General features: G+C 37.6%; 2 protein-coding genes across 2 annotated transcripts in view; both read right to left on the minus strand.

The window, feature by feature from the left end:
- The window catches only part of LOC139108490 (cell adhesion molecule DSCAM), a 28,966-nt gene extending 24,771 nt beyond the window's left edge, over positions 1 to 4,195 (minus strand). Inside the window, exon 1 of the mRNA XM_070666851.1 lies at positions 3,722 to 4,195. Coding sequence (XP_070522952.1) covers positions 3,722 to 3,815 — 94 coding nt within the window. The 5' untranslated portion in view covers positions 3,816 to 4,195. The remainder of the gene's footprint in view (positions 1 to 3,721) is intronic.
- Positions 4,196 to 6,383: 2,188 nt separating this feature from the next.
- The window catches only part of LOC139103819 (autophagy-related protein 16-1-like), a 144,436-nt gene continuing 135,202 nt past the window's right edge, over positions 6,384 to 15,617 (minus strand). Inside the window, exon 6 of the mRNA XM_070658871.1 lies at positions 6,384 to 10,755. Coding sequence (XP_070514972.1) covers positions 10,659 to 10,755 — 97 coding nt within the window. The 3' untranslated portion in view covers positions 6,384 to 10,658. The remainder of the gene's footprint in view (positions 10,756 to 15,617) is intronic.

Consider the following 15,617-nt stretch of genomic DNA (forward strand, 5'->3'; position numbering starts at 1 on the left):
GGGAACCAAACGGTGTTCGCGAAGCATGATGCGTTACACGTCTAGATAAGTACGACACATGGAAATACATATGTCGTTACTTCAATCTCCAAAGAAATGTCGAACTTAATTGTTGTTTAATAAACTCATTAATAGTCTTATTAAATACATTTACGATCGTATCTCCGATAAGCCTCGTATGCAATCTGTTGAAAATACTCACGTACTCTTTTCATTTTTATTTGTATTTTGAAGCTTCTGATTTATGTGATATCGCGAGTCCTCTGCTCACAGTTTTAGCCAAGTTTTACCAGGTTTGGGTTTAGATCGGAAGACTAGTTGGTTGAACCTCGGATCTCTAGTAGTAAAATACGCAGCTTAATTGCTTAATTTCTCACAGCTAAATCTGCCTTGCTCCTCACCCCTCTACCGTCCTCAATGCTAAAGAACAAAGGCACGCATCCGTTACTTCGGCCTTCTTACTTTTACACCCTATCAACATAACTTCTCGCGTGACACTTTAATTATGCCGCCGCGAAAATCGGACAGAAGAAATCAGGTATATACCACGATAACAGAGAGAGAGTCTTTTTTATCTCGAGCAAATTTTAATAAGTTGAACCGCGAAACTATTACCGCGATTATCGCTGTCATATGTGATGCAAAAACGACTCAATAAACTGCGAATGTAAGAAAAAAAAAAAAAAAAGATAAAAAAATTGCCATAATTAAAAATCATGTTATATTGCTGTATGTTCAGTAGCCTAGATAATAATACAATACATGTGTATATAGTATGTGTATTGTAGGTAAAAAAGCTTCCCGTATAAATTTTGTTAATAATGTTCTCTATAAACTTTCGAATAGTTTCGATTTGTAGATAATTCTAATAGAAACTCTTGCGTGTTAAATGAGTTAATAATTCACGCATATCGAAAGTGATTGGACTGCATTCCACGCACTGTGCGGTCTATCGTAATTAGAAACGCATCGATACTGTTCTTTTCTTTATATTATGATAAAATTATCGTAAATTCTTTGTAATAAAAATATTATTTCATAAAATGTTTTTTTTTCTTTTTTTTTTTAATTAATATAAATTTAAACATTACGTATACATATATGTATATATAGTATACTGTATTAAAAAACAAAAATTAAAAAATTAATTTCTTAATTAGGTACGTTAATTTATTTATATAACTTTTGAGAAATAACACTTTGAAAAGAATATTAGTTGTCATTTTTCTTTTTAATGCTATTGATATAGCTTGTAAATTATCGTTCCAAAGACATTTTTTCAACTGTATTAAGCACTTGTATATTCTTTCTTTCTTATCGATTCAACTAGCGTAGCAAAATTAATACAGTTAACAATATGTATTGTAAAGGCGAATTATAAAAATGTCTAAGACTTGTATCGTCGAACATAATGAGGATATAAAGCTGAAAAAGTATCGCAATATAACAAAATAGATCCATATCAAATAATTAGATTTCTTATCCGTTTGTTCGTGTAGTCGATACATTTGCATTGCACTTGACATTCTCCCTGTGCGTGTATTCCTTTTCCAAAGATATCAAGAGCGCCGGCAATTTTAAATCAATATCGGATTCTTTTCACGGATTTGCGAGCGAAAAGTTAATTTTCCAGCACGTTTTCAAGGCAAATGGCGTGGATGAATAAACGACTCGGTGATGATTTAAATCTAGTAGCGCGTGGTCTTTCGTTAATCTTCCTCAAACTACCGACCGAAAGACTTGATCTCTGGCAAACAGTTAAATTTTCTTATATTCCCACAGTTGAGTATAAAACAGTTTTTTCTCACGTGATTCTTTTTCGATTTACATAGATCTACACACAGATGCAAACAAATTTCTTGGCAGATAAATTAAAAGTGATTTTATACCGCGGAATAACTTGCAGCTATTTGTAAAAATTGCATACAAGAAAATCAGTAAATTTACAGAAAATTATTTCTTCCACGTAGAGCTTAATAGTTCCGACGACTGTCACACTTGAACGAAATGGCTCCGACGCCGAGTTTGATTAACGTTTACTACATTACAAAGTTAGAGTACAAGTAAGTTTTATACGTTTCCTTTTGACTGCAATTTCAGCTCTTACCGTTACATCATGTACGATAAATCGTCTAGTTTTTTTAATTAGCTTTGGTTTGGTTTGGTTTTGTTTTTTAATAGAATTCTATCAGAATTTTCAATATTTTCGATTGTTATTACAATATAATCTAATCACTTGCTAATAATTAAAATTTAACAACGTAGTAACATTAGATGTTGCGATCGTATATAAATGAGACTATTTTATGTCACAGACTGTTGAATTAAAAAAAAAGAATAAATTAGAAAATTGAGTGATTAATAAATTCACATCTATATAGGCCAGGGCATTCAGAGATTTTGTTTATCGTATGTACTTGGTTCATTCGATTCTTCTTGGGTATAAAAGGTGTACGCACGAGCACGTACGTACGTGATACGGTCTACCACTATCCTTTTCGTCGAATATTTGTAATTTCGTCTTGTTAACTTGATAGTTGAAAAGGCATTCTAATCTTATCCGCCAATCGTTTTGCCTCGTGTTGATCGAATAAAAGGACGGAAATCGCGGTGAATCACTGGATCCGACATACCGATCTTTCGTCGTGGAAGAAGTTCGCTTCGGTAGTTTTTCTCATCTCGCGCATCGCGCTACTGCGTCGCTACCTTGAAAGGATCGACAGCAGACGCGGTCATCGAACGGGGATCACCCTCAGCACCTCGAACGTACATCTTGACTACGATCATGAAATCGAACGACACGGAAAAACTTCTCTATATCCATTTTCTTTCCCAATCCCAATCCCAATGGTAAGACGTGGCTTTATAGAGTCGTCTTAAGCGTCTCCTAGGCCGAAACTCTATAACCATTTTCCTCAACTTTGTCTTTTACAACCGTGATCCGGGGGTGTTTGGAGAACGGATCGAGTCTGCGCTTGCTTTGTTTAAAACACCGAGAAACTTGTCTCGAATCAACTTCTTTAATCCGCTCTTCGATTTCGGTTGGAAGATGCGTATGCGAGAGATCGTTCCCTCGAAGGAGCTTCTTTTGAACCAAGTATTTACGAGGTACATTTGAACTTTTCAATTTTAAATGAAACTACACATGTATACATGTATACATGTATATATTCCTTTTTCACATATTCACGGAAAGAGAATAAAGTGTAATTGTTGAGAAAATATATGCGTATTTCTCCTTGATCGCAGAGAGGCCATAGGTTCCGATGTAAAATCTTGCTTTTACACTTCCCGTACACAAAATTATTTATATATATTTCCACGCTTGAAATAATTGAAAATTCACTTTCATATTATTTTGGCATTTCCTCCCTTCCTCTCTGATTAACGTAGGTATACGATTAATCTCGGGATATATTATCGATCGTTCAATTCCTAAACCCAAACTCGTATTTTTACGTAATTAGACATTGTTTTTACACGCTTATAATTACAATCGATCAAGAGTACCTACGTGCAATCACCCGGGGATTTATTGTAATTAAGTTAGGAGAATTTCTTGCAATATATCAAACAGTATTTTTTATGTATTATTTTACGGAACGTGCTCGTAGAAAGACTGAAAGCTTAGGAGCGAATCGAGATTAAAAAAAGCTCCAGTTAGAAGTAAGCCAGCGGTTAAATCCACCGTATCGCACTGTAACGCGAGTTTATTTCTTACCGGTGACGGCGATGAGAAGGACGCAAAGAAGCGACGCGGAACGGGTCTCTCGATATCTCACGGCACTTCGCATGATGCTTCGATATACTTTCATCGCGATTACGCACTCACGTAGACGCGCGCGCGCTCATTCACCCGTCACAGATCTGCCTTCATATTAACACTTTCCAACTCCAATGAGATCCGTGGACGAGGTACGATCCATTGATTCAAACACTGCACTGTGTTGCGTATGTACTCCTCGATGTATAGTGTCTCTTACTGTTTTTTAACAACCGTTCACGTTGAAACTTTATAGCAAATTGATGATGATAATTAGGAAATAGAGTAAAAAAAAAAAAACTATCGACACCCCGAGCGAGATCGAGGAGGTCGCGGGCCCTTTCACGATCTCTCGTTGAGAATAGCGCGTGTAAGGACGTGGAAGGTTTTCCGGTCGACGTACGAGCGGCTACTGAAGCTCCCGCCGCAAGCACGGCGAGCTTCCAGTGCGTCGACTCCGTCATGCACCCGAAAGCTCATTCTCCAACTCGCTCTCTCTCATTCGGCCCTATGGGGTACACTTCCTCTCTCGTTCGTGGCCTGGCCTTCTCTCCCCGAGCCCTTGGTAGCCCATCGATGCTTCCCTGTCGCACCTCGGCCACCGTCGCTCTATCTTTGTTTCATCCTCTTGCTATGTACCTCCCTTCGCCTCTTTCCCTCACAGCCATTTTAGTGTCGTCGTCGCGATCAGGCGCGCCAGTGCGGGCTGCGCGCGCGACGGATCTTTCGCGTCCTAAAGCTGAGCGGACGAGGAGCCGCGAGAAGGGGTGATTGATTGGCGCTGAAACTTGGCGACTGATTGAATCTTTTTTACGTTTCAATATCGATATCCCCGGCCCGGGATGCCGGAAAACGGCGCGTCGGAAGCGAAAGAAGAAGAGCCCTTACGTACGTTGCAGCTGGACGCATGGCATATCGTAGGTACTATATACAACGCGTATTTTTATTTCACTCGAGGTTTCTCAAATTTCTATGCAACTTTCGCTCCGCTTTTCGTCATCCGCGATTAACCGAATCTTTGATTTCGAACGAGCGAAACGAGCATTCTCTTCGTTTCGATGCGTGCGACGCGATAGAGACGACGGCTGATCGGGATTATCGGATAGGAGTTATTGAAAATGCCAGGAAATCTGATCTAATGACTGCGACGTGACGCTAAGAAGTTGAACGATTGAAGCGATTTCGAGAACTGCGCTCGTCGTAGCAGCAGTTACGATTCAGCTTGATGGATATTGATGACATTCGGCAGGTTTCTACGAACATGTAGAAACGGGCACGTCTAGCGCACGTTTAAAAAAAAACCTAGCGCGGGTTAATTGAACTGTGAGTGATGCGCTAATTACCGCAACTGTTGCCCGAATCCGCGTGGCCCGCTATTCCTCCGATGATTTTGATCGATTATTCACGTTTATAGCCATAACTTTGTACAAGAGGTCCATAGCTAAACGAACAAAAGGTATATTAAAGTTGAATATAACTTTCGTTATTAAGCCCCAATTTTTAGTAGTAATTTTAATAAATAAATTTGCAAATGGAAATTGCACGCTCTCGTTTACGCGGTCTGTCATTCAAACTCGGCGGATTTAATGTATTTTCGAACTTCAAATGCCGCATAATGCGTTTACATGTACGTTTAAGGATGCTGGGGAAAAAAAAAAAAAAAAGATATAGCGCGGAGAACAGCTTTGGCCACTTGGTTTCCATTTCAAATGAGTTCTCGATTCGCAAGAGAGCTCGACGACCGCTTAATCTGGTTTGGAATAGATCCGATTCATTGGATATATATAACGTTGCGCTAATTAAAATCAGACGAAAGTATCCCAGTTGGGACGCTGAACTCTGACGTATAATTCGTTCTACCGCACCGTGGGCAATTAACTGTAGCTTATTGATCAGGCATGAATGACGAGCCGTGAATAATCGCAGGTAGCACGCACAAGAAAGGCACGTGGTAAAAGGAAATCCGGGCAGAAAGAAGATTCGTGCGCACTTGGACCGGGCGTTCGCTGTGCGGCGTGAAGGTTAGCAAAAAGCCACTCGCTCGTAATTAAAAATATATTTGTTGGATAAAATGTCGAGCCTCGTCCCTCTAGTTTAGTTCGACAAGCATATCTCCGCATAAATGACTGAGTGCAGAGTCGATCGCTAGTCATCAATATCTACCGGATATCGGATACTGTTACGATCATTAACACATTGTTGACGATAGGATCGGCTGTCAGTCAACGTTACGTTTTCAGTTCTGCATAACTGACGCGTCTGCTGCTTGCTAAACTAGGCGAGCCAACATTTTTTTCTATTTTTCGTGTACGCGTTTTTTTTTTTTTTTTTGTCTCCCACAGATTTGAAATACCCACTTGAACCAAGTGCACGATTTGAAGAAAGCGTGCGTGCAATATGTATTCATACAATTTTAACAATTTCTGTACTAGACAGACTTACATTCATTCAAAATATAATATTGATATTATGTATTTTACAAATAATTTGTTATTTAATATTGTAGAATTTTTCAAAATTATAATTTTATATTTTTCGATATATTAGATTAAATTAACGTCAAAGTTTCTGTACAAGTAACACGCGTTGATTATTTAAAATATGATTTTTTACTTTAGATATTGAATAAGTTGAGCCTTATAATGTGACGAGTATAAAAATAGAATACGGTAATGATGATGATTTTCCTGGATAATGAGGGTTTTTAACGTGAATGGTAGTCCGTTTTCCTCTTCCCCTTTAAGCTTGAGCGGGTCGATATAAATTACTTCGGATAGTCTAAGAAGAAATCTGCCGATCATGATTCTTAGCTCACAATCTAAGAAACATCTGGGTATCACGCACAGTTACATTAATTAAAGATGAATGAAGAGACCTCGAGGTAAATAACCAATCTCTATTGAACACACGGTACAATGATTGACGCATGCCTCGAAAATTATCGGTGAAGCCTCGTTCCGCTTCATTTCCGTCGCTTCCCGACACATTAGCGTCCTAATTGGACACTCCTGTGCGACTTTTTAATTAACCTAACACATTATCGACAGTTTCTTAAGATAAAAATAACATTTTATTTTGCGCAAATAAATTTCTTTTCTTCTCAAACTTTTCATCGGGGTGAATAAAATAGAAAAATATTTTAATTTCAGTATCGGTAAAATAAAATTTTTTTTATGTAACTCGGATGTACGTATAAGCGTCACGCAATCTGCGGTTTTCGTGCAAATAATTTAGGCACATTTTCAATTTTTCACTAAACCCCCCACATTCGATGGATTGCGGCAAATCAAAGCGTTAAACATACACGACTTGGTAAAGTATACAGAAATGTTTTTAGCATGAGAAAGACGTTTCTCTCACATCGAAAGTTAAATATTCCGCTTAAACTTTGTACCTGCTTGACGAGCGGCATTTCCGTAAGGTTTTCCACCTCCGGTGATATGCGCGGATCTATTCGAGGAGCGAAGGAAGGTTTTGAATCTCACGGAAGTCAAGGCGCGAGTTAATTTGTCACTCTCTCGACTCTCATACACAATTTCCTTTCCTCGGGCCCTACGAACATCTTCCTCATTATCTTTGGAATAAACGACCGTTAACAGGGACGTTTGACGTCGTCGGTTAGGCCTAAGAGTGAGGCAAGCAAACGTGCGGATTGTAATCGTAGAAACGGTACTTCTCTTCTAGGTATCAGAGAAACGAGGAAGCGAAACACGATACTTAAATAAATGCATTACAAAGGTGTTGATTTTAGAAAGTAACATTTTCCGGACAAATAATTATTTCCGGGAACTATGAAAAAGATTATTTCCAACTTGTTTAGTTTCGTCAACGGAGAAACGGACGGAAAAAAATCCGTCCACTCGTCGATATTCTCGTTTACGATAAAGGATCTCTTAATAATATTATATATTGTACATATACAACGCTGCATATGTATATACTATAGGTATAGCAACTTTTATTTGTAACTCGATGCATTAATTATAGAAATGATTCTCTCTCTCTCTCTCTCTCTCCGAGTAAATAAACGACATTGTTTTCGTTTTCGTATCCGTCCTGCCAAACTTTCTAATCCGCATAAATGGACGAGGCTGTTTCATCAATGTCACGAAACGCGAATTCGCCGTGGTTTTGCCAGGGATCTATACCGGTAATAAAAATGTATCGAGACCGCGCGGATACCCTGTGGTATAAGAGCGAGATAAAAATTTTCGGTGGTCCCAGATGCGGCCAGCCGATCGAACTTTAACGTCGTTTGCAAGCGGCTTCTCTCGGACGGTCTGCCGCGTTCTCACGTTCCATTGCAAAACTGTCGAAACTGTCGAATCGTGGACAAAGGGTGTATAATACGAAAGTTACAAACAGCGCTGGAGAACCCGGGGAGAGTGAGAGTGAGGGAGATAGACGTGTCGGCGGGAGCATGAGCATGTGAGCCGCGATATGAGTACCGATGCAAGTTCTTGGAGCGTATAATATTCCACGTGCGAGTTGTCACTTCGTGACCGCATTTCAGTGACTAATGAGCGCTTTCGAAAGCACGTTAGGTACTGTCAGATACACGGCTGCTGTGCAATGCCCTGGCGAGTTTCTGCGAGGGGGATTGTGATATACATACATACGTGCATGCACGTATATACATATACATATACATGTACATTAATCTGCACGACTGTAATACATTGAAGAGACGATAGAAGCGAAAATCGGGATTAGGGTGTGGTGGACGAAAAATTAGTCTCGAATAAAAAATAATGAGAACCGCCGACAAATTTTTTATTAAAATTATTAGCACGTTCTATGATATTTTGACGTATTTTTCGAAATTAAATATTCCTTTTAAATACATAAAATTATATATAGGATTACTTACCGTAAATAACATATTTTACTGTAGGAAAAAGTTTGATTCTTAGTTGCCGAACTAAAGGAAATAAATAGGATTAAGAGGATTTATTGAAATAATTGGTATTTAAAAACAAGCTGTATTTTTACAAAATACAAGAGGAAAACGTTTAATATATGTATATTTACATTTGTGAACAATGTATATGGCATTTCGGCTAAGATCGTTACAGTACTGTATGTAAAAAAAATACAAGTTTGTTATTCAAGTATATTTAATAGTTGAAAATTAAGATAAAGTGTACATTAGTAAAATCATTATACGATACTTTGGACGCAATCAATTGTTCGCTTAAAATGCGAACTGATAATTATTATTGCAATAATAAAAAAAAAAACATGATTATTGATTTGCACTTGCATTCAGCGTAATGAAAAGATTGTAGAATTTACAAAACAGGATGAATAAATTTCTAATTAAAGTCGCTGCTTTTCGGATATACAAATACGCAATACGCAAGTAAAATAATTAATTTAAATATCAAATTTGTATCGGATCGAAGAGTTCCGTGAAAAGATTAAGTAGGAAAAGAGCACTTCCGCAATGATAGAAATCTCTATGATAATTAACATATACCTAAATAAGTGCATTAATTAATCAATTGTACATACATCTGAGTACATAACGCAAGTACATGGATAAAGATTATAGTATTACACAGTATAGTATAATATGACAATTGTAGTTATCAAAATCACTAAAAACAATTAGAAAACTTATAATTATAAAAATCCGATATCTCAGAAATCTAGATTATCCTACCACTCTATGAAATCTCTTCGATCAGTACTTATTCCCTCCCAAGGCTTAATATTTGTCTGATTATTTTGTAAGAGAAAAATTGGATTCAAGTAATTATTCTATTAATAAGAAAATAGTGGTTGATTGCAATTGGCATATGATATCTTTGTAATCACTTAACAAATCATGCATAATACCGTTCAATTAATTAATATCGATATTGTACCGTTATTGTGCCTCGTTTAATTCTTATATTCTGATTTCTTTTCTATCAGACTTGTATTGAGAAACATGTCATCTTTGTAACGTTGAAGAATTGTCAGGGTTAAATTTGATATTTTTCTATCGAAATCAAAATTATATATTTATTACAAACAGATTCTAAATTTATTTAAAATAACTTTTAATAGTTAAAGAAAACTTGGCATATAATAAAAATTAACTAATTACTTGGTATTTCAAACACATTCAAATTACAAACATATAGTATTTTTAATTACAATGCACAATTAATTCTGAAAAAGTAATCTCGTTTGAATTTTGTGCATTTTTGTTTAATATGTTTTAAATACTATTTCTTTCTTTTACTATATTCCGAAAAATATCATTTATCATATTCGAATGTTAGCAATATTTATTACTTTTAAAAAATATATAATATACTATAATTGACTTTTTCTGAGGCAAAAAAAAAGAAAAAAAATTCGTTCAAATCTCGCAAACTTTTTGTCGTAGCACCATAAATTTTATAAATTTTATAAACTTTTAATTCAGAACGTAATCAAATCTTTTCATATGGACACCTGACACGCATTCGTGTTTTTTATAATAGTTAACAGATCAACTTATATCTAATGAGTCTCAAAGAAACATCGGTTACTATGTAAATTTCTTATTAATTTTCCCTCGGGATAAACGAGGCGATATAGCCACAGCGCGGAGGTTACTGTTCTAAATAGGGTATTTTTATAATCTAGAAGTAACGATAAGTGCAATTTTATATACAATAGTCTCTATCACTGTTGTGGATTTGTTAGTGCAATATCCACGCTATTTAACTTTGAAATAGCGTCTTTACAGTTTTACAATCCACGCGGCCAAGCTGACCGACAGTTTTGATTGTTATCCCAATGTTCACTGTTTTTTTTGCCGACAGCAAAATTTCACGGTTACGAGAAAGACTAAATGTGAGTAACACGATATCCTCATGCGTAAAACAGCAATCGTCTGTGTCGAGATCACTTCTCCTCGTCAAACGTGGTCACCCCAAATTGTCACTGTTTTGGCACGATCGACAGACGCTAAATATGTACCGTGCGGATGCCAAGACACGGCCGTTACCGCTGCCCTGTATATATTAAAATGCAAATATAGATTAGTACTTATTATTAAGACACTCTTTAAACTAGATAATTTTATTACTTTTTAATGCAGCAAAAAATTTTGTCATTCAAATAATGTTAATTTCTTTCGATACAGTTGGAAAAATAGAGCAAAAATGAAATTAATTTAAAACTTGAAGATTTCAGTAAAACCAATCAAATTTATTTTGTATTGGTGTCGTTATGTCTAATTTTAATTAACAAAATTGAGTATTATTAACTTAAATGCTTCGCATAAATATAACAGAAGGAAAAAAAAGCGAAAGAACATGTAACCCAATATATCTAAATAGATATCTAGCTTTTCTAGCTCGTTATTGGCTCGTAATAAAACAGTTTTACTAGACAGCCACGAGATGAACCACGAATTGGCTAGCTAATTATTAGATAACGGTGGGAATCAATTTACCGTCGGGCTAACTTTTATCTGGTAAAAAACGATGTATCGTTCTGCCACAGTTTGACTGGCACGTTTATATGGCGCGCGAGGGTTTATGCCACGGTGAAACAACAACGTAAGGAAAGAAAAAGCGTTGGCCGACAAGTGCGTCGCGACGACCGCCCGTCGTGCGTCGCGCGTCGCCATCGCCGCCGTCGTCGCTTAGCGGGAACGATATTTCTAAAAGCAGCGTGCTTCGTATCCGGGATACCTTTGCGAGCACCAGCTACCTTGCTGGGGTATATTGCGAGCGTGATAAAGGAGACCTATCCGTTCTTGCCGAAGGAGCTTGGAAATAAGCTTTCGCGAACGATGTTTCCGCTCTCTTCCCCGCACCACTTTTGCGAGTCCGCCTTCTCTTCGCATCACCCTCTGTCGTTCCATTCCGCCCGCTCATTTTTTTCATCCAGCCGCAAAGCTAGCGCGAGAGACAGATAGAGAAAGATCGAGGATGAGAGAAAGGGATTTCGATGAAAGAGAAAAAACGTACGAGTATATGAGAAAGTGGATCGGTGGCTGCGTGAAATAGACCGTCACGAGTCTTGGAAATGTACGGCCGCAATAACATTCCTATCTGTTGTTCTTGCAAATGACAGCGTTAACGTACAAACACTAGTTAAATTATTATATTCTGTTCCGTCGACATGGAATTAAGAAAGGAAATAATTAAATATCGTAGGCATCTCTAAAACCGATTGTAAATTCACGATCGCAAGTGTCAGGTTGATAGAACGGTATCATTAGGTAACGTATTTTTATCATGTTTCTCGCACACTTGGTGTAATATATCTATGTAAAATGATGTGTGCCTGCCACCTGTTGACACAACGACATACACTCGAAGCGATAAATTCCGTGTGGGAGCAATAAAATGAGAATCTTAACGTATGTAACGCGAAATATAGTAATCAGACGGATGAGATCGACTGAACGTGGGCAAAGCTCAGTGGGACTCGAGATTTTTATGTAGAGGCTTTTATTCAGGGGAAGGAATGAAATACGATGCGGCAGGGAATTCCACTCTGTACGTTAATCCATCACTTACGAACTTGCTCTGACAAAAACGCGAGTCCACGATTGCAAGATGAGATTATTTTATTTTACACATGAAAATGTAAGAGCTTTACGAGACCCTGTTGGGTAAAACAAAAGCGAAATTGTAATTTTATAAAATAGCACACCTAATTGGAACCGTGACTGGGATAGCGGGTCGTAATCTAAAACCAGGTTTTGAAAAATAAATATTATAAAAAACAATTGAATGTTCAGGTTTGTAAATGCATTATACAATGTGTAAAAACTTGGTAGAGTGGCTGCAAACAGAATAAGCACCAATTTTTATATAAATAAAAATAAAAATAAATTAAGAGAGAGAGAGAGAGAATTGATTTAATATCAAATGTACTCATGACGCGACTTTTCACTAAGCCATGTATATACCGATAAAATCTGTTCACTCGACCGAAAACAATACCGAATGTATAATAAATTCGATCAACAGCTAATTCAGGCGTCACATTGATTTTTTTATTTAATAAAGAAAAAGAAAGAAAAAGATTATATATATATATATATATATATATATATATATATATATATATATCTTTTCTTTCTTTTTCTTTATTAAACAAAAAATCAATGTGACGCCTGAATTCGCTGTTGATCGATTTTATTCTACATATACATATATTATACATATATGTATGTATATCGGGGGAGGTGAGAGGGGGGCAGGGTGAGAGCGAGCGCGAGCCTACGTGCCGCGCGCTAGGTATATTCCCCCACTACTCCTACTCTCGCTCTGTCCTTCTCCAGCGGTCGCGCGAGCACACACGACTACGCACTGCACAGCAAGCACGTGTCTCCGTACCGAAATTCGCACTTTCGTTTAACGAAAACCGCCCGGCCCGCGAGAACTATCTTCTCCTCTCGATCATCCGTGTAAGGAGAACACGTGTGAGTACATCTCCTTTCCGTAGAGTAAGTTATATCTCGCGTTTATCTCTCCGCAGTAATCTTTTTGTTTCAGATGTGTTGCGTAGACTCGCGCAATTCTAATTAACAATCCGGGCTTTTGTTGCAGGTGACCAGCGTGAGGACGATGTTCAGACGATCTGAGAGGAAGGTCTACTATTCTAAGAGGAGGAGGAGGCCTCGGAAAGGCATCGTGCATCACCGGAGCAACCCCAGAGGTAAGAATCACTTTTATAAAACGCAGAACTAATACTTTATACTTGTGGCATTTCTAAAATTAATATGTATATATTTTTTTTGGTTACAGATCGACGCAGATGCATCCACCGGTCATCAACGAGTGTCGTAACCGCCGGTAATAATAATTTTTACGAACCGCAGCCGGTTCGTCGGTCGTTTCGGGAGTGCCGCTAGTTTTCCGGCGTTTTCTTACGATTGAATTTTTACGGAAGTGCCAAAAAATAACGCGCGAAAGTGTTTAATAATTTTCGCGATTGTAAAATCACGGTCGGAGTATTCGCGAGTTACTTGTGCGCGGAAGGATGACTCGACACGTCCCATCTGAGAGGAGGAGCAGGCCTCGGATAGGCATCCTGCATCGGCGGAGCAACTTTTAGGTGAGCATCAATTTATAAAATAAAATCTTTAATAAAAAACCTTTACCTTTTTTTATTAATTTTATTAATAAATATACTGGCACGTCTACATTAATCATTTCTTTTTTATGTTACAGACACCGGCAGAATTTTACAACTCCGCTGAAGCTCATGCAGATTGGTGAGTCGCATGATTTTTTTTTCGTAGTGTGTAGTTTGCAATTTATAACGTCCCCAATTATAATGACGCGCATAAATTGAGACCTGTCGAAAAATAGTGCACGCGAAGCGTGCGCATGGTTTCCTTCTAGTATTAAAAAAAAACTAATGGTTTATTGTTGGCCAGTTACAATACCTTAGGCGTGACCATAAAATCGTCATATTTATAGAAATGTTACAATAATGTAATATTCGTTAGATTTTTTAAAACCAGTATTCAACCAAGTTGAGGAAAAAAATTAAACAATTTGGCAGCGAAATGTATAGCTTGACAAAATACGAGACAATTTCGCGAGTATCCTTCGTCTAATTATCCAAGCGATCGTGAATCCTCGCTATCAATCTACGTGGTCGCGAATGTTCGCTCGACCAAGAACAGTGGCGCTTAATGGTGCGCTCATTGACAAAGCACCCTGTGATTCGTAGGGATGAAGGAAGGGAGTGAGAAGAGAAGCAAACGACAATGCAGGCGACGATTAGATCGGCGTTATTCTCGTAACAAATGACGCGAAACGATGACGATGACCGCGACGACGATAGCGAATATAACTGCCGTTAAAGATGAGGACACGACACGCGTTCAATTACCACTGACCGCACGTATTGCGGTCTTGCGCGAGAACTCCTCGACAGTTTAGTTTTCGATGATTGCTAAGAACGCAGCCTCGCGTGAAGAATCCCGGAAAAGCAGCAAGCGGGGCATTAAACGTCATTAGCACTCTCGACGTTGCCTCATTGATATAACGATACGCGTCGTTTTGCGTTCTTAAACACGCGATAGAGAGAAACGGATATTTGCTGAACCCGGTCGTTTCCCACGTATTTCCGTTTGCTCTACGATACAATAATCTCACGCGCCGAGATCACTTTCTTCACCTGGATTTTCAGGTAGTCGTTTTAGGTTTAGATGGGTTGTTAAACTTTTCATGCATTTTCAAGTGTTAGGTAGTTGAAATATTAACTTAAACTTTATAGTTGACGCCTTTGTCACTCCCATTTTTACTTAAAAAAATTTACAGTTATCACGGAACAGCTGTGTATTATTAATCAACAACAGCTCTTTTTTATGTCGTTTGTTATATTATATTTTGGCAAATTAAAGTTACGTAACGGATTTTATTTTATTTTATTTTATTTTATTTTAAAAGCGTAAATCGTAGACGTTTCAAAATTCTATAAATGTTGGCTCGACTAATCATATAACTGGCTATTGATGAACGCTGTATTGAGTCATAAATTTCAGATGCATTGCCTAGCACAGGCAGTGCACGAAAACAATTCCGAATTTCAAAAGAAGCCAGAACGTAATCGAACTCAGCGACAAATGGATTTATGATTGGCTGAAACGTGCGGAAGTTACGGCGAAAAAATTAGTTGCCGTAAATTTTACCGGAATATTCGAATACGCGTGGTAGTAGTTTCCGAAATCAGATTTAATCCGTTAAGGTCGGCTGTAGAAAATTTGCTATAATATTATTTTGCAAAAACTCGACTTTGAACGCGCGGAATATTGTTGAAAGTACATCGTCTTTTATTACATTACATTTGGTTATTAAATAATTTTATATTTGAAAAAAAATGCAAAAGTGTGCTTAATCCA

Source organism: Cardiocondyla obscurior, linkage group LG01, assembly GCF_019399895.1.
Source record: "Cardiocondyla obscurior isolate alpha-2009 linkage group LG01, Cobs3.1, whole genome shotgun sequence".
In the NCBI taxonomy this organism is placed as follows: domain Eukaryota; kingdom Metazoa; phylum Arthropoda; class Insecta; order Hymenoptera; family Formicidae; genus Cardiocondyla; species Cardiocondyla obscurior.